Below are 20,825 nucleotides of genomic sequence, written 5' to 3'. Positions count from 1 at the left end.
GATCCTGCAGATGACAAATTTCAAAATCTAAGGGGTCGCAAACGAATTAGAGGAATACGTATAAAAGGGAGGAAATCCTGCAGAGAACAAGTATCAAAATTTACAGGCGCGCAAAAGAGTTAGAGGACTACGTATAGGAGGGCGGAAATCCTGCAGAGTGCAAATTTAAAAATCTGAGGGGACGCAAAACAGTAGGAGGAATACGTAAAGAAGGGCGGAGATCCAAGAAGGCGCGAACAGTCAAGGGAATACGTATAGGAGCGCGGAGATCCTGCAGAGAACAAATTTCAAAATCTAAGGGGCGCAAAACAGATAGTGGATTACGTATAGGAGAGTGGAGATCCTGGAGAGGGTAAATTTCGAAATGTAAGGGAGCGCAAAACAGTTAGAGGAATACGTATAGGAAGGTGGAGATCCAACAGACTGCAAATTTAAAAATCTAAGGAAGCGCAGAAGGGGCCCTCCTTAGCCGTGAGGTAAGACGCGCGGCTACAAAGCAAGACCATGCTGAGGGTGACTGGGTTCGATTCCCGGTGCCGGTCTAGGCAATTTTCGGATTGGAAATTGTCTCGACTTCCCTGGGCATAAAAGTATCATCGTGTTAGCCTCATGATATACGAATGCAAAAATGGTAAACTGGCATAGAAACCTCTCAGTTAATAACTGTGGAAGTGCTTAATGAACACTAAGCTGCGAGGCGGCTCTGTCCCAGTGTGGGGATGTAATGCCAATAAGAAGAAGAAGAAGAAGAAGAAGAAGGAAGCGCAGAACAACTAGAGGAATACGTATGGGAGGGTGGAGATCCTGCAGAGTGCAAATTTAAAAATCTAAGGAGGCGCAAAACAGTTAGTGGATTACGTATTGGGAGGAGAAGGTCCGGCAGAGGATAAATTTCAAAATCTACGGGGGCGCAAAAACTTTCGAATAATATTTTCTAGGGAAAAGAAAGTTTTCTTGTTATCTTTATATACATCATAATGTTAAATGTACTCATATAATAACGAATCATAATAGATTTTCTTCCAAGCCAATGCGATGTGACTGCTTCTATAGCTGACAGTTTGTCGCTTTGGTAAGAAGGCGTCAATAGAGCCAGTAGAATCGCAACGACAGTGACAGCTCAGGGCAACCTTAAATCTTTTCATTTCCATAAAATCTATAGGAGAAATCCATAAAATACGTCACGTACAAATGTAGTGATCTATCAACCATCCTCAGTCGTCGCTTTTTGTAGTAACATGCATAAGTATGTACGATGTGTAACATATCTTTAAAACATTATTCCTACAAATGTCACGTAATTTATGGATGTTCCGTAGCATTAAACTACAATATTTCGTAAAAATAGCCTTGGATTTACAAAGACGATGACATTCCTCAATGCTACATGTAGACACCATTTCAAGACCAATCTGGGTCCTGTTGATTCTTTGTGTACCATATCAAATACAAATATGCTTAGAGGACAGAGCCTTCTATCAAAATTTTGGCTTCCGGGTGGATTTATAAACATTCTGCTACTCCACAATAAACAAAAAGACAAAGCAATTTATTTCTGTTGATTTTTTTTTTTGCTTCGATAGTACGTACACTAAAAAAACCCAACCTAATTCACCGAGTAGTGATACTGCCTTTCTCGTTTTTAGTCAAGACACCAACCTTATATGGCGCTTATATAGTTCGGTTCGGTGTACCATTTTCTTTATAACTTTCAAACGCAACGCTCGATCTTTTTCAAATTCAATAGTGGCTCTGCCCTCTGTCGAATAAAACTTGTTGCGAGAAAATCGGTCAAGGATTACTATATGAAAAGTTGTCTAATGTTTTTCTTAGCTTTTGTGCACACACATACGCACACACATACACACACACACACACATACACACGGACAGACGGACATGTGCTCAGTTTGTTGAGCTGAGTCGATTGGTTCATAACACTATGGGTCACCGGGCCTTCTATAAAAAGTTCGTTCTTGGAGTGAAATGATAGCCTTTCGGTACAACTTTGTTGTACGAGAAAGGCAAAACGTTGGTGTCGAGGTATGCCTGTAGAAGACAAATCTGCCTTTCATAATAAAACATAGAACCTTTTTGTAAAATTGTGGTCAAAAATCAACAAGACACCTTAATGATCTTATTGAAAAACATCTGCGTTTATTATGGCAGGGTATTTGTTTATTTTCGAACTGCCACTTTTGAGTTTAATTTGATTTTAATTCGTGAAATGAAACGCAGTTTGAGATTGAGATATGTACAAAGTATAGAAGGGTTTATAAGGCTACCGCCACTGTAATCACTAGACCATTCGCAGCCCGTCTCCTTATTCTGAGGCACGCATTTGCTCGTAAAATGTGAAGAAGATATTTATTTACCATTATGACAAATCTCGCTTATCTTTTCAAAAGGACTTAAGTAACATTTTTTCATGATATTATTTGAGTGCTACAATCGAAAGCTTTCATGTTGGTCTGTTGATTGCAATGCTTAAATTAATTCATGAAAAAAATGTTACTTAAGTCCTTTTGAAAAGTTAAGCGAGAAATGTAGTATCAATTGGTAGAAGAAAGATACGCAATGAATCATTCTTATAATTTGTTTGAAAATATGAAAAGATTGATAAACGTGAATTTTACGCGGAACTGACCTACCGTTGTAGGAAAATTCAAACAACGAATCAATAAAATTACTATAGTTAATGAACGGTAATCTTTCAGTCTGTCAATGTAATCAATTTCCAAACTTCACACGGTACCGGAATGGAACCTCCATTCGCTCGTTAGTATTTGTAACAGCCATCACTATCTCACCGAAAGCGACAACATCAAGATTAATCATCACCTCACCCAGCTAGATAACAATCAACGGAGTGTGCTGACTGTGGTCGTTCTATTCGCATATACCGAACGTGATACAAAAGGCCACCGCGAACTGACCTTCCTGTTATACATATCTCTGAAATTGTCTACATACCGGCTGCGAAAAATGATACCTCACCCACACTTCCCTCGATACTGAAAACGTTGAAAACAATTCTATTCGCTACTGTACTACTGTATATAGCGACAACGATAATTACCCGTTCCGCGATCGTGAAGTGTGAAGTTCTTCTGGCTCAGAAATTAAGAAAAGCAAACATACGATAACAGGGAAGGTTTCGGTGCGTATTTTGAACAAAATGCGCTGCTTAAATAATGCTTCAAGCAGTGACAGTCAGACAGTCAGGTACATGTGGAGAAATCAAAAATGTTGAATTTTGCTATTACTGTACATTGTTGTTGCCAAATCTTTTATTAGATTCCAGTCTTATTTTAAAACGTCTACTTACGAGATATCAGATGATTTGGAATTGAAAATTGCTATCCTAGCTTTTACAAAAAAAAATAAACGCTTTTCTTTCTTTTCGATACATATGTGTTGTTTATCCTCACATTTTTTTTTCTGGTAACACAATACTAAAATTATTGATTTATAACGCAACGTAATAAAATTCGATCTCCTTTACAAAAGGTAAACAATTTATACATGATAAAAATCGAAAGTTTACCCATTGAACCGATTTGGTTGGATTTTTTTCCACCCATCCCAATTACCATCGCGCATCATCATTTATCCATCGAAAGAAAGTGAAATTTTGCATCCTCCTCGTATTTCTGTTCGATGTTTTTGTTACTATTAGCCAAAATCCACGGAATATGCGAGCGCGTTAGGGAAGATCCATTAATTACGTAACGCGAAAATTGGGTATTTTCAACCCCCCCTCCCCCCTATGTCACACTTTTTGTATGAAACGTCTGAAAATTTTGTATGGATCGTCACAGTTTGGCCAACCCCCCCTCCCCCCTCAAAGCGTTACGTAATTTGTGGACGTTCCCTTAAAATAATTCAACTTGCCGCCGCGCCGCTGTCTTCTGTTGCTCTGCCTGGCGAATTGAAAATGGGTTTGCATTGCACGGCTTGCATTGTACACGCAATCGAACGAGATTTCTTCTGGTGGAGAAAACGAATCTGGAGCACTGTGGCGGTTGTTCAGATTTAAATTTCATGCGTGTATAAATTGGTAAAAGTGCTCTGCCAAGCAGTTCGGTGATTATGAATTGAGACGATCATTACTACAAACGATCGTCATACATAATAGGCAATCTACAAATTCAAAATAAACGAATTTGAGCAAATTTCGAGCAATAGCTGAACGTATAACATATTTTTATGTAGAAAATAAAGGTGAGATTGGCGGTAGGAGTTCCCATCCCAACATAGGTTCATAAAACAATGATAGAAGTATGATTTTAGCCAAAACTCCATTATTACTCCTTTTACGCAATTGAGAGTTTACGATGTAGCTAATTTAAACTGAACCTATTTTAAAAATTGTCTTTTTGTCGCGAACCGATTGCATTAGTCTACCGGGAATGCCTGTAGGTTTCCAACCAATTATTACTATTCAGCTTTCTAAAGCAATCTATCTACCATACGACAATTTGTTATACGTGGTGCCAAGCTGTCATGTTTTAGCTTTACTGCTTTCTTCAATCATAGCATTCTGTTTGTATAAGTAAATTAGATCCAAATGTCGAATTGAAAGTTGATACTAATTCTATTTTCAATTTAACTATACAACATTTATTCTAACAAACGATTTTTAATAAGAAGAGCAGTAGTGCCAAACATGAAAGCCTGACTCACTAACGTTGTTTTTCATCAAAGTTTAATCGCTAATTGTGCTAACCAATTCAATGGAAGCGCTTCGTTGGGAATTCCTACTTTGCCTTGCTGTATCTGTGCGGACAGTTTCAAATCTGTTTATACGAGCAATACCGACAACAACGACAGCACGATCTCTCCCTCGCATGTGGATCAACATAATAGAGGAAAATGTAATAAAAAGCAATCCCGCATTCAATGGAATCCCCTTGCAGATGAATCAGCCTACATAGGGGGTTGAATTCGAGAGTAGGCGAAATAATACTAAAAACAAAACAGTAGTACTTCTGTTCCCAGAAACCTTATATGTAGTGAATACGATAATGATAATGAAGAACTGCTTAGCTCACACAATGAAAATATGTCAATGCTATAGTGGGACGAAGAATGATTTTCACCCAATTGCACATATTTCAATTATTACTAGTACCTTTGTCGGGGGGCGACAATGGGTCAAATGGGGGTGGAAGTGGGTTACTGTTTCAACTACATAGAATCATAGAATGCTTGTATGATAGATTTGATATACCTGAGGGCAAGAGAACTAAATTACAAGACACCTTTTTGGATGATTTTGATGTCAGACCTCCAGACTGTCGGTGAGGGCGCTGACCCATTCTCACCCCCGATGACAGCAAGTAATTATTTTTTTTATTTGTGGTTATTTTTAATTCCTCGCGAATGACATCCACCGACACAAGGAAAACGACTTCTACCTGAACTTTAACATTTTTCATCTTAGAAAATGTGAACGGTGCCGACTGGGAACCCAGGCTCAATACCAATCATTACGAACAACATGAGAGATAATACAACTCAATACAATGAGCAACGACGTAGGCGACGATATAGGATCACGATTGGTAGCTTGGAACATAGAACTGCAAGTCGCTAGGATACGACAGGATATTCTACTATGAATTGTGTTCCCGGAAGTTTGATGTAGTGGCAGTAGTAGTAATAGCCACGAGCGGCGCTAGTTTTTTTTAAATTTGATAACCTAACTACTATTTACACTACAGTATTTACAAAAAAAATGATAACCTAGTTGGGGACTAACGCCCCAATTGTTGGCGGGTCGGAGTGCAAGCAACGGACCCTAAACTTTTATTTACACTCACCGAAGCGTTCATGTAAGGTTTTTATTTACCCCGGCCAGACGGTGAACTTAAGATGTTCTTTTCCTGGACAGACATCATGCACGCGTAAAAACGCACATAAAACTTAGCGCACGCGAGTCTCACGAAGCTTGTGTACCTCACATTAACATTCGTATACACGAGAATTAAGAGACTCTGGTCCTGGGAGGAGTGTTGAGGATTATCCGCATGAACAATTGTTTTGGACTCTTCCAGACCGGCATGCCGTATTCGATTGAAGAATGAAGTGAAGAATGACGACTTTTGATTGATCAAAGGGTACAGTAGTTTCAACAAAACGTTACACTTTGTCACCGTCTTGTACACCGCAGGTGAGCAACACTCTAGCCATTAATACACTCATCAATGATTTGATCCGTTCAGGAAATGTCACTCGCAGACAGGACCAACGTACTGGACTGCCTGCACTTAAGGGTAGTATCCTCGGGATCCTGCTGTTTAACTTATTCAAGTCCGACATGCCAGAACCTTCAGAAGGCGGAACTAAGATGAATACACAGCTAGGTGTTTCAATCTGCCAAGTTTATGGACGAGAAGAAAGCGGGGGTGAAAAATTCATTTTCGGTGCAAAACATAAACAAACCGGCTCTCATACTAAAATCCAAGATGACTGAATCATGAATTTGGCAGATTGGAACACCTAGCGGTGTATTCATCTTGGGCGGAACTGTGTCTCTGTTCGCAGATGACACCTCCATCGTCTACCAAGGTAGAGTGATCAGAGCGCTATTGGCAAAACTTCAACGAGGCCTGCAGAATGCCCTGACAGAGTATCTCACCAGCAGATGAAACTGCGGTCAAAAAATATTTACATGCGCACCAAATGTGTCATGTACATGGAATGTAAAATAACAACATTGCCAATGACAACAACATTGTCCTCTCTTGTAAATGTTGGGACAAACTCAACTCGCAATAAGCGTTTGTCCCAAACTGTAACAGAATAGGACAATGATCGCCTCCCGCGCATTTTGAGAAGTAGTCGGTTTTTGATGATGTTTTTGTTTAAAAAAGTATCAGTTATCAATGTTTAGATATAAACATAACCATCTGTTGACACGATTTGTGATTTACTACTGAAATATACAAGTTATCGCAGTTTGAAAAGTTCACAACAATTTCTTCTCCATGTTTGTTCAACATTGTCTTTATCCTCTGCAGATGCGGACAAAGAGTTATCACTATTCTCTTTTGTTGCTTGTTTTTTTTTGCATTTTTCAGCGACAATTACATTCCTTGGTCATGTACAAAATGCTCATAAGACCGGTAGTCCTCAACGGACATGAAATTTGGACCATGCTCAAGGAGGACCGATGCTGCCGAACTGCAAGACAAAGAGAACTTCTACAGGCAACTCAATGCCGTCGTAGATAGAATTCCGAAGGGTGATATCAAGATCTGTTTGGGCAACTTCAATGCGAAAATCGGATCCGACAACTCGAACCATGAGCGCATTATGGGACGCCATGGTCTCGGAGAAATGAGCGAAAACGAAGAGCTGTTTGCAGAATTTTGTGGTAATAACGACTTGGTGATCGGGGGATCGCTCTTCCCTCATCGACCGGTTCACAAGGTCACGTGGGTCTCCCGTGATGGCTTTACAGAAAATCAAATCGACCACATCTGCATCAGCCGGAAATGGAAACGGAGCCTTCATGATGTACGGAATAAACGTAGTGCCGATATCGCGCCTGATCATCACCTCCTCATCGGCGAAATACGCTTGCGCATTGCGCGGATTCGTCGCCAGGAGGAAAGAGTTGGACGACGATTCTACACACGCCGACTGGAAGATGCCACGGTGAAACGGTCCTTCGCTGAAGAACTGGAGACGCGTGCTGCAGATATTCCGGAAGGTTGCAGCGTGGAAGACCAATGGACCGCCGTCAAGAATGCCTTCATCGCCACCAGCGAGAACAATCTGGGCGAACTGCGCACCCAGAGAAAACAATGGATCACCGATGAGACCTGGAGGAAGATAGAGGAGCGAAGAGAAGCCAAAGCCGCGATAGAGCGATCAAAAACCAGAGGAGCCAAGGTCTTAGCCCGTCAACGATACGCGGCTCTTGAGAAGGAAGTAAAACGCTCATGTCGACGGGACAAGCGAGCGTGGGCAGACTCTCTGGCCGACGAAGGAGAGAGAGCCGCCGCAACCGGGGACATTCGCCTCCTCTACGATATCTCACGAGGCTTAAGCGAGACGAATGAATACAACGATGCCTGTGAAAGACGTGAATGATCAGTTATTGACCGACCCAACTGACCAGCTGAAACGCTGGTTCGAGCACTTCGAACAACTTTTTCAAGTGCCAGCCAGGCCATCACCACCTCGGCATGATCTGCGGATCCGACGTATAACACGCGTCAATACCGAAGCTCCATCACTGCTAGAGATTCAAACAGCCATCCAAAGCATGGAATCGAATAAAGCCCCAGGGGTCGATCGCATATCAGCCGAGATGCTCAAAGATGACACCATGACATCCGCTCAACTACTGCATCGTTTATTTCGTAATATCTGGGACACCGCAACTTTCCCGGTCGACTGGATGCGAGGTAACTGGCAAGGACTGTATGCGATAACTGGCGAGGCATTATGTTGCTGTGTACCGTTCTCAAAGTTCTACGCAAAGTTATCCTAGTCCGGATTCAGGAGAAAGTCGATGCGACTGTCCGGCGGCAGCAGCCCGGATTCCCTGCCGGGTAAAGATCCTGTGTGATCCTGTGTGGACCATATTGTCACGCTCCGTATCATTCTGGAATCAGGTCAACGAATTCCAAGAGTCCCTTTTACTTGGTACTCATTAACTACGAAAAAGCTTCCGACCGTCTCAATCACCAGAATATGTGGGGCGCCCTGAGACGCAAGGGGGTTCCTGAGAAAATCATCGGCCTCATCGAAGCACAGTACGAGACCTTTTCGTGTAGAGTGCTGCACAATGGGGTCCTGTCCGACCCTATCCGGGTCGTAGCTGGTGTGAGGCAAGGATGTATTATATCACCGTTACTGTTCCTCATCGTAATCGACGAGATTCTGGTAGATGCGATTGACCGTGAACCAAACCGCGGGCTGTTATGGCAGCCTATAACCATAGAGCACCTAAACGACTTCAAATTGGCTGATGACGTTGCACTCCTCGCGCAACGGCGCTCTGATATGCAAAGTAAGCTCAACGACCTTGCCGAGCGCTCCTCTTCGGCAGGTTTAGTCATCAACGTCAACAAAACCAAATCGTTGGATGTAAACACGGTGACTCCTTCCAGTTTCACAGTAGCCGGGCAACCAGTGGAGAATGTTGAAAGCTTCCAATATCTTGGTAGCCAAATGGCGTCAGACGGCGGTACCAAGATCGACATAGGCGCACGGATCAAGAAAGCAAGGGCTGCCTTTGCGAGTTTAAGAAATATCTAGAAAAACAAGCAGATAAGTGAACGCAACAAAATACGAATCTTCAACTCTAACGTGAAATCTATGCTGTTATACGCTAGCGAAACATGGTGTGTATCAGTGGAGAACACTCAACGGCTGCAGGTGTTCATTAACAGATGCCTGCGGTATATAATTCGGGCCTGGTGGCCTTACAACTGGATCTCAAACAACTAGCTCCATCGTCGTTGTCACCAGAGGCCGATAGCAACAGAAATTCGGGATCGGAAGTGGGCTGCGTCGGTCACACTCTGAATCTGTAAACAAGCATTAGACTGGAACCCAGCGGGACATCGCAGCAGAGGCAGACCCAGAGGCTCATGGCGGCAAAGCCTCAATAAAGAAATCAAAGAAGTCGACTGAAATCTAACCTGGCAACAGGTTAAAGCGATAGCCGGGCAACGCTCAGGATGGCGATCTTTCAAGTCGGCCGTTTACATGCCAGTCGAGTTTCGGATTGATGGCATATTCGGCCAAACAACAAACGGCCCTTCCCCATCAAAACTTTCATTTCAACGTGAAATTGATTTCAACCGGAAATCCTTGGAAATTTACGCAGACATATCTTCGAGAATCCCAAAGGAAATTCTTTATAATTTACCAGGGAAATTTCTGGAATTTGCATTGTTAGTGGCGTCAGTTTTCTAAGCGTATTTGAAAGCCATGAAGTGTGAGTTTGATTCCCGGCCTAGTAAGAAGAAAACATTTTGTGAAGCGGAAAACGCTCCACTTATTCACTAGGTGCTGTGTTAATGTCCTGTTCGTTGTTTAAGGTGGTTATACAACAAAGCCACAAGTGGGCCATCTTGGAAACCACGTGCTTTTTCTAGTGATTTTTCAAGAGCACGAATTGAGAGAACCTCAACGCTCATGGGGATGAAACATCCGTAGATCGTTCGCTTACTTAAGCTGAACAATCGACTTTAATTTCAGCATTGTACGAAAACTATTACGGTAGATTTGAACTTTTGGTAATAAAATTAAAAAACCGTGTGGTGAATTTGAAATTCACCACATGGCTTGATTGTATAATCACCTTAAGGTGATTATAGAATGAAGCCCGTGGTGAATTTCAAATTCACCACATGTTTATCTACATACATTTCCAAAACCCCAAATCTGGCGTAATAGTTTTCGTACAGTGCCGAAAATCAAATTATGATTGTTCAGCATAACTAAGCAAACGATCTACCATTATTTCAACCCCATACGCGTTATGGTTCTTTCATCTGGTGCTCTTGAAAAAAATATTGGAAAAGCACGTGGTTTACAAAATGGCCGATTTCTGGCTTCATTCTATAATCACCTTAATGCTAAGTGTTAAGTCTGTGCGAGCTCTGGTCAAAGATGGTGATCCTGCCTTTCATTCTTTTAAATTCTATAAAAAGATCTTCCTAATTTTTAAGGAAATTTACTCAGAATTTAACGGCAGAGTTTTCGAGATATCGAAGAATATTCTTCAGAATTTTCATAAAAAATCTTAGTTTTTTCGATTTTTTACGAAAAAATGTAAGGAGTTTTCAAGAAAATAACCTTTTCACGAGAAATCCTCTGGAGTTTCAACAGGATTGCCATAAACTGTCGGCGGCGACGGCGCACACCTCTAACCACCGTGTGCTCCTTCGGGAAATCTGGAGGGTCTTGAAAAAATGAAAACACCAAGATTTTTCTGATGCATTTGTTTTTGTATTATGAGTATGCACTTGTTGTGGCTTATACATGCTGTGGACTTCCGAAAATTCCGAAACATCCGTGAAATAAAACAAAACATAATGAATTTAATTGCATAGCACCATTTGGCATTCTAACAACGGAATTTATTTCATTTGATTTATTCAAACTCAGGCATCTGCAGTACATAAAACTCGTCTACATTCAGCTCGGTCAGTATTTGCACGTCGCCAACTTTGTAGTCCACGGAGGACCTCAAATCAAACCACCTTGCTCTCTGCGCACCTCGCCTTCTTGGCCCCTGCGGATCCCTATCAGGAACCATTTTCTCCGGGTTATTGTCCGACATTTTGAGCATGACATTGTGTATGGATCACCTTGGCCATCGAGTGATTCTTTAGAAAATTAAAATATTCATTTCATAATTAAGGGAAGATCCATTGATTACGTAGCGCAAAAAATGACCATTTTTAATCCCCCTCCCACTATGACACACTTTTTGTATGAGGTATCTAAAAATATGTATGGATTATCACACTGCAGGGAACCACTAAGCGTTACGTAATTAATGGATGTTTTCTAAACACAAGTATTTTTTGTTGTTACTATGCGTACACCAGTTCCAGTGTTTGAATCTATACATTGACCACCGTTGGCGAAATAACCATTTTTTCATATAAATATTGAGGCTGTTCACAAATTACGAAACGCTGTAAGAAAATGCAGCCGGTCAGACCGTGCGTTACGAATCATACAAACCAATTAAACCTTCCATGCAAAAAGCGTTACGAGGGAGAGGATGGAGGTTCAAAATCCTCAAATTTAGCGTTACGTAATTTGTGAACGAATCCATTCCGGATATTCCAGAGGACCATTTGGTAGCATGAGTCACAATGTGAATGCTGTACTCAGAATATACATACGAATGCTTAAAAAAATATCGATGCTTTGAATTGAAATTCATAAATTGACCATTTTTATGAATGTTCTTGATTTCTGTTTCCTTAGGGTTCTTTCACAAAATTCGAGAACTTGAAAATTCTGATACCCCCCTCTCCCTCTCGCAACCCTTTTTTTATGGAAGGTTTAATTTTTTTGTACGGGCCGTAACGCTTGGTCTGACTTCCTCCCTCCCAGTAAAGCGTTACGTAATATGTGCACAGGAAAGGAAAACGAGAAAGGCACTATCATTACTAGGTGTCTTCCACATATTTGATACGTTACGGATACACACTGATAATACGTACTTCTATTTTTGTAAGATGGGTAAAAATATTACTCCGGATAATCGAGCCTCCGGATAATCGAGTCCAGCCTGTATAAAGACAAGCTCGGTTTCCATACAAAATGACCATGTTGGAAGGTCAATATCTCGATTCTTATCGATTCGATTGTGCTGATTTTTTTCCAGCAGGCCTAAAATGACTTGAATTTTTATTCAATGAATGTTACATTTATGCATATATTTCTGCATATACGCGTTTTTGTTGAAAATAATTATAAAGACATGTCTGTTGTATGGAGCCCCATATAAAAATGGTGTCTTTATAATAATTTCCAGATTCGGTGGTTGATCAAGGGGACGATGGATCGGGTGATGTGCGTAGTTCGAGTTTCAGGGGCATTCTCGAATCCCTTCGAAACGCGTAGAGGGTTACGGCAAGGTGATGGTCTTTCGTGTCTGCTATTCAACATCGCTTTGGAGGGAGTAATACGAAGGGCAGGGATTGACACGAGTGGTACGATTTTCACGAAATCCGTCCAGTTATTTGGTTTCGCCGACGACATTGATATCATGGCACGTAACTTTGAGAGGATGGAGGAAGCTTACATCAGACTGAAAAGCGAAGCTAAACGGATTGGACTAGTCATCAACACGTCGAAGACGAAGTACATGATAGGAAGAGGCTCAAGAGAGGTCAATGTGAGCCACCCACCACGAGTTTGCATCGGTGGTGACGAAATCGAGGTGGTTGAAGAATTCGTGTACTTGGGCTCCCTGGTGACCGCCGATAACGATACCAGCAGAGAAATTCGGAGACGCATAATGGCTGGAAATCGTACGTACTTTGGACTCCGCAAGACGCTCCGATCGAATAGAGTTCGCCGCCGTACCAAACTGACTATCTACAAAACGCTTATAAGACCGGTAGTTCTCTACGGACACGAGACCTGGACGATGCTCGTGGAGGACCAACGCGCACTGGGAGTTTTCGAAAGGAAAGTGTTGCGTACCATCTATGGTGGGGTGCAGATGGCGGACGGTACGTGGAGGAGGCGAATGAACCACGAGTTGCATCAGCTGTTGGGAGAACCATCCATCGTTCACACCGCGAAAATCGGAAGACTGCGGTGGGCCGGGCACGTAGCCAGAATGTCGGACAGTAATCCGGTGAAAATGGTTCTCGACAACGATCCGACGGGAACAAGAAGGCGAGGTGCACAGCGGGCAAGGTGGATCGATCAGGTGGAGGACGACTTGCGGACCCTCCGTAGACTGCGTGGTTGGCGAAGTGCAGCCATGGACCGAGCTGAATGGAGAAGTCTTTTATGTGCAGCACAGGCCACTCCGGCCTTAGTCTGATGATAAATAAATAAAGATTCGGTGATTAAAATCAATAAAGATGTGTACAATTAACTCAAAGATCAAAAGTTCAAGTTGAAAACAGCCAAATTTGAGCCAAATCGAATCGCTTCGAATCGAGAGATCGATCCTCAAAGATGATGGAGTATTTATACTTATTTCCGGAGGTATATTGTAAAAATTCGTTGCGCACCCTGTAGATTTAAATTCGATCTGATTGAGAAATGTACAAAACATGCATCAGATGTCCCTCGTGAAGGCGGAACAGTATCCTTTATACTTTATACAAAATTTGTTTGGAAATTTCTGTTCTGAGCACGCCACTACGGTATCACATGTAGGTATATAATCGCACTCAACTTGAGAGCAAAAGTTTTTTTTTCCATCTTCCGAGAAGACAAGCAATTCCGCGTTCAGTACAAGTGTTAATGTACCGTGTATAATGACATTTTCTATGCTATTAGAGTTGGTAGCTCTCACGTGTGTATATCACAGAGGGAAGTTTGCGTCACGTCTACGGTTGTTTATTTATTTACTTAGTGCATGTCGTAGACTTCCAGATTTACTGAGAAAAGCTTTTTCGGTTGGATTTAAATGATACTTAGCGAACACGTCGAAGGAAGCAGTAAACAGTGAAAACATTTAGAATTGGATATTGTTTGCTATTCTTTAATCAAAAGCTAATGAGACAGACAATAGTAACATATCTTATGGTAAATGAAATTTGACACATGTTTAAAAATAAAGAAAAACTTCTTAAAACTCTTACCCTTGTGGTCCATATTTTAATTTTATCCGACACGGAGAATTTATTCGAGGACTTCATTTGGTACCGTACAAGTAGCTTGCTGGGTCTCCAACAGCCAATATTTCATAAACAATCGTCAGTTACAGTAGGTCAAACCGCTGGGAAGCTTTTGATTTGTTGTATTATTCTATGTACGGTTGAAATGATCAGCACTTTGGGCTTGAACACATGCACTGGCACTACTCCGATTCGATGGCGTTCGCTTCACGAATGTATGCACACAGTCTTCCGTGTAGATAATTGCATGAATGAGGAGGCCGCAAACAAATCAAGCAATAAGTAAAGTTGCAAGCTAATCACACCTTTTCTTTCTCGTCTCGTGCTTTCCTTAGTTTGTTCGCTATATGCTGCGCACTTCTTCTCTCGAATGAACTCAGCTCGGTCGTACACAGCACTGCACAGTTTTCGCTCAATTGGTTTTGATTATACTTTGCGTTTCTCTGGAGGAGGCTATGGGGAATCTTCACAATGCACTTTCAGCGATTCATATCTTTTACATAAAACACCAGTTAGCACGCGTCATGAATACATCACAGCTGAGTCCATGTATAAATGAGAATCGATAAATAATTCATTGTGATGATGTTCACACAGGAACACACACTTCCAGCTCGTTGAGTAAATAAATATCAGCTGAGAGCAGTTGGGCAGAGGCAATTCAAAGTCACTGAATCCACTAACACTTCGATGCCGTTCCGTTGTTGGTAATGAAAAGTTTTTATTATTGTTTTGACAAACATGAAACGCTGAAAATATAACTGGTTTAATTCCAATGGCAAATTTTAGAGTAATTGCCTCCGACACGCAGGAATGTACAAACTTTCGAACTTTAAGCTTGTTAAACCGAATATATACCAAACCATTGCTGATTCCACATGCTCTGACGCTCGCGGCAGGTTTGTTGTTCATAGATAAAAAAAACTTCGCATCTATTTAATATGTACATGTGGTCACGAGATGGTAGATGTTAGTGAGCACTGATAACGGTATTCCTATTCCTACATGCGGATAAAACTGCTCGCGGCTCAATGATAAAAAAGGTGCTCTTTCTCTCGCCCTGTCGGTGACTGAAGTAGCCCCGGAGGTTAGCATTTATCAGCATCAGGGCGGATGACGTGATTCAAAGCAACGTACTTTTTGTTTTTCTCCAGAAAGCATCAAGGGGTCCACCATGCACTTTTAGACTTTCTTGTGCAACAAAGTACTACTAAAGGGTTAAAATTCCACTTCAAAGTTATACTGCGTAATTAGCAATATTAGGGAGAATGAGATTCTACCGGAATAAAAGGATAATCAATGCCAGATTTAGTGCATGATTTCGGAACCTTGTCATAATCCAATGTAACGCGAAAACTGATGTTGTTTTTGTTCGTTGAGTGACTGAAACCTAATGATCATTTGTTACACCAATTCCATTAACTATATGGTAAAAAGACATAAACAGAATTCCGAAAAATGATATATTCCAAGATCTACGAGCGAAATTTTTTTCCATAAAATTCGAACTATAAGATTTTCTAGATTTTCATGATAACAACGATATGGTGATCGGGAGATCGCTCTTCTTCTCTTCTTCCATCGATCGGTTCAAAAAATTTGGGGTTGTATACAAGACACGACCGCTCAACGTAAACTACGTATAACCAAATATAGTACATTGAACCAGTTATTCCGCTCTATATAGAAGAAAAGGAACTATTCCACCGACCCTACTACCCAGTTTTAACAGCATCTCCCACTTCGGAGGGAGTAGGGATCCCACTGTCTAGTAGCTGGGCCACCCCATTCATACACCCCAGTTCAACAATTGGGTTGTTTAGCAAAGAAAAATATGAGGTTTTTTATAGTTTAACATAAAAAGCATGCTTTGCTGATCTCCAACATATTTTTATTTTGATTTTAAACCTTTTATTTACATGTTTATACAGCAAACAATAAGCCATTTCAATCGATAGAATGACACTAACATTCATGGAATGACAGTTGGCCCATGCAGCACAAGAACAAATTTTTAGTCCCATATAAATTTAAAATGCAAATTAAAAATAGTTCCAGGGCTCCAAAAATTCTGAAAAATTGGGGTTATGCTCAGTTTTTTATGCAGATTCAGAATATGTAAAAACATTGATACCCCTAAACAACCCAATTGTTAATACCCTAAAAGTAGGCAATTACCAAGGATTGGAACGCGCTGCATAGGGAACATAGAACTGAAATTTTCAATAGTTTAGCGTTGAACTCAAAAGTTTCAATAGTACTGGCAAATTGGTGGAAAGTTTATGAATCGATTGATATATAAATCTTGAAAATCCATTGAAAGATTAAGGACCTATTAATGCTACAAATCTTACATGATTTCGTGACGGTCCCCAATTTTGAAATTTTCGTTTTACACCCTGTATCCCAGTCTTCCCCTTAGACGTAGTTTACGTCAAAAGTTACATGATTCTCTGTCCACGAAAATCAAACCGACAACAATTGCGTCAGCCGGAAATTGTAGTCTTCTTGATATGCGTAATAAAGGTATGTAGTGCCGATCATCATGTCCTAGCGACGAAACATGCCTGCGCATTACACGAACTCATCGGGAGGAGAAGTTAAATAGTTCGACAAAGATACAGTATACCTACAACATATGCTTGGAGTATCTTACTCCGAATCCAGTCATTTCGGTATTCCGTTCTCAATGATGATTACAAGATCTCCAGATTGTCATGTCTTCACATCGTTGAACCACTACGTCAACAAATAGTCGGCAAATGCTCGTCTGTATCCACCGCGTCCAAAAGTTGTCTGTCTGTTGAACATGTCCTCCATTGGTTCATAGAGCGATTGTAGTGCAGGCAGTTGCTTTCGCTAGTTGAACAACTCCGCTCAACACATCAACCCGACCAGTTAGTCATAACAAAATTTTATCACAATTATATCAATATGTGTTATAAATAACAAAACTTGCAATAATTTTGTTATAAATTCTCTGTCCAAGATGGAGGAAAGAGAGTTTCAAGATCGTCATAACATGATTATAACATAATGTGTTCTGTTTATTTTCGCTGAAAAAAAAATTGCCTACATTTTTGGTAGATAGGAATTGGAAAAAACGAAGGTACCACCTTCAGTATAACTTAAACCTACATCCAAATTAAAATAGCTGGACAAAGTTAATTGCCTACATTATGGATAATCATAATCTTTTCAAGAACATAATTTGTTACAGTATAGGCGATTTTCACCTCTATTTATGTAACACAACGAGTTATATTTTTGTTCAATAAATAACACATTTAGTAATATTTTTGTTAAAACTAGAAGAGATTTTGTTACAATTTTTGTTATTTTAACTACTAATGGTACATGTTTTATAACAACCGCTGTTATAAAAAAAATGCTGTAACAGAATAACAAGCTCTGATATAAATCTGTTACTATCTACTGGTCGGGAAGATGTGATTGGGCGTTCGAGCTTCTTCGTTCTCAACTGTTACAGAAATATAAGTCACTGATCTTGAATTGACCATTGATGTAACCTCGACCAGTATTGTATAAGAAGCTTTACTCATTGACGTTTCTGCAAGTAAAAAGTATGTTCAAGCAAAGCTTAACGGACTGAATCAAACGTTCCTACGAATCTCTCACACGAGGCGCAGCAGGAGGGTTGATTCGCCACGCATTTTGTCGATTGGTAAAGATACTTGACATAGTTGGGACCTTAATCACAGTTTTTTTTTTGCAGAGCACCCCTTCTAGCAATGAATAGTCTCACTGCTAGTGTACAAGAGTCTGTTGATAGAGTGGTGTTGATGGAGGATAAACCCGAATTACTCCAAATTTAACGACGCCAGATTGGTGAAGTGGGGCTTTCTTGTATAGATTTCACGAGACGGCTTCCTATCACGACTGACTGAAGTTCCAATCTGGGGACTGACAGTGTCTACAAAGGGCTGTTTTGGACCTTGTAGATACCGAGGCACAACGAACCACACCTTTTTCGACGATGCAAACACGATTCGATTGTGGTGCATTTGCTATACAAACAAACCGGAAGAATACTAGAAAGCGTTGTCCGTGACTCTTGGCGATTTGTGTTTATTATTTTTTATTTATCATCAGATTAAGGCCGGAGTGGCCTGTGCTGCACATAAAAGACTTCTCCATTCAGCTCGGTTCATGGCTGCACTTCGCCAACCACGCAGTCTGCGGAGGGTCCGCAAGTCGTCCTCCACCTGATCGATCCACCTTGCCCGCTGTGCACCTCGCCTTCTTGTTCCCGTCGGATCGTTGTCGAGAACCATTTTCACCGGATTACTGTCCGACATTCTGGCTACGTGCCCGGCCCACCGCAGTCTTCCGATTTTCGCGGTGTGAACGATGGATGGTTCTCCCAACAGCTGATGCAACTCGTGGTTCATTCGCCTCCTCCACGTACCATCCGCCATCTGCAACCCACCATAGATGGTACGCAACACTTTCCTTTCGAAAACTCCCAGTGCGCGTTGGTCCTCCACGAGCATCGTCCAGGTCTCGTGTCCGTAGAGAACTACCGGTCTTATAAGCGTTTTGTAGATAGTCAGTTTGGTACGGCGGCGAACTCTATTCGATCGAAGCGTCTTTGCGGAGTCCAAAGTACGTACGATTTCCAGCCACTATGCGTCTCCGAATTTCTCTGCTGGTATCGTTATCGGCGGTCACCAGTGAGCCCAAGTACACGAATTCTTCAACCACCTCGATTTCGTCACCACCGATAGAAACTCGTGGTGGGTGGCTCACATTGACCTCTCTTGAGCCTCTTCCTATCATGTACTTCGTCTTCGACGTGTTGATGACTAGTCCAATCCGTTTAACTTCGCTTTTCAGTCTGATGTAGGCTTCCTCCATCCTCTCAAAGTTACGTGCCATGATATCAATGTCGTCGGCGAAACCAAATAACTGGACGGACTTCGTGAAAATCGTACCACTCGTGTCAATCCCTGCCCTTCGTATTACTCCCTCCAAAGCGATGTTGAATAGCAGACACGAAAGACCATCACCTTGCCGTAACCCTCTACGGGTTTCGAAGGGACTCGAGAATGCCCTGAAACTCGAACTACGCACATCACCCGATCCATCGTCGCCTTGACCAACCGTATCAGTTTATCCGGAAATCCGTTTTCGTGCATTAGCTGCCATAGCTGGTCCCGATCGATTGTATCATATGCGGCTTTGAAGTCGATAAATAGATGATGTGTGGGCACGTTGTATTCGCGGTATTTCTGCAATACCTGACGTATGGCGAACACCTGGTCTGTGGTAGAGCGTTCACCCATAAATCCCGCCTGGTACTGCCCCACGAACTCTCTTGCAATTGGTGTTAGTCGACGGCATAAAATTTGGGAGAGTACCTTGTAGGCGGCGTTCAGCAATGTGATTGCGCGGTAGTTGCTACAATCCAGCTTATCGCCCTTTTTGTAGATGGGACACACGACACCTTCCATCCACTCCTGCGGCAGAACCTCATCCTCCCAAACCTTGGTAATCACCCAGTGCAGCGCTCTAGCCAGTGCCTCACCACCGTGTTTAAACAGCTTTCCTGGTAGTTGGTCAACCCCAGGGGCTTTGTTGTTTTTCAGCCGGCCGATATCCTCCTGGATTTCCTGGAGAATCGGAGCCGGAAGTTGCATGTCCTGCGCGCGTGCTCTTAGGTTCATTACCATACCGCCACCGTTGTCTGCCATATCGCCATTCAGGTGCCCTTCGTAGTGCTGCCGCCACCTTTGGATCACCTCATGCTCGTTTGTAAGAAGGTTCCCGTTTATGTCCTTACACATATCGGACTGTGGCACGTGGCCCTTACGTGAACGGTTAAACTTCTTATAGAACTTTCGTGTGATATTAGCGCGGTACAGTTCCTCCGGACAGCAGGGACTATGTCCAAGGGCTTGACGATCCCTCCCAGGCCATCTGCGAGTTGTGGGGCTTGCCTAGGATGTGGTGGGGTTTGACAGTGGGCCCTGTTAAACCTCTATAAAAGCTGCATGTATCCGCAAGTAGGCCCCACCAAAGCGACCGTGTGCCGCTCAAAGCGCACAAGCCCAAGTCCTGGTGTTAGGTGGGACGCTAAACAGCCCCTGACACGACGGCCCTCCGACGAGACAGGAGGTTTGCGCAGGCCCAATAAGCCGCCTAGAAAACCAATCATTACGAACAATATAAGAGATAATGCGACTCGATATAATCGGCAAAAGACCTAGGCGACGAATACAGGATCACGATTGGAAGCTTGGAACATGGAATTGCAAGTCGCTAGGGTTTCGCAGGTTGCGACAGGATGATCTACGATGAATTACATCCCCGCAACTTCGACGTCGTGGCGCTGCAGGAGATTTGCTGGACAGGACAGAAAGTGTGGAAAAGCGGGCATCGAGCGGCTACCTTCTACCAAAGCTGTGGCACCACCAACGAGCTGGGAACCGGCTTCATAGTGCTGGGTAAGATG

The 20,825-nt window shown here is 42.1% G+C and overlaps 1 protein-coding gene across 8 annotated transcripts in view; it reads right to left on the bottom strand.

Moving 5' to 3' along the window:
* The window catches only part of LOC134205567 (active breakpoint cluster region-related protein), a 136,318-nt gene that overhangs the window by 68,908 nt on the left and 46,585 nt on the right, over window positions 1-20,825 (bottom strand). Inside the window, exon 1 of one of the 8 annotated variants that reach the window (XM_062680912.1) lies at window positions 14,315-15,058. The exons of the other annotated variants lie outside the window; for them this stretch is intronic. Coding sequence (XP_062536896.1) covers window positions 14,315-14,371 — 57 coding nt within the window. The 5' untranslated portion in view covers window positions 14,372-15,058. Of the gene's footprint in view, window positions 1-14,314; window positions 15,059-20,825 lie in introns of those variants that run through there. 8 annotated transcript variants of the gene reach the window in all.

This window comes from Armigeres subalbatus, chromosome 1 (assembly GCF_024139115.2).
Source record: "Armigeres subalbatus isolate Guangzhou_Male chromosome 1, GZ_Asu_2, whole genome shotgun sequence".
Classification (NCBI taxonomy): Eukaryota; Metazoa; Arthropoda; class Insecta; order Diptera; family Culicidae; genus Armigeres; species Armigeres subalbatus.
The sequence above is the reverse complement of the archived record's forward strand: the minus strand, read 5'-3'. Positions and strand labels throughout refer to the sequence as shown.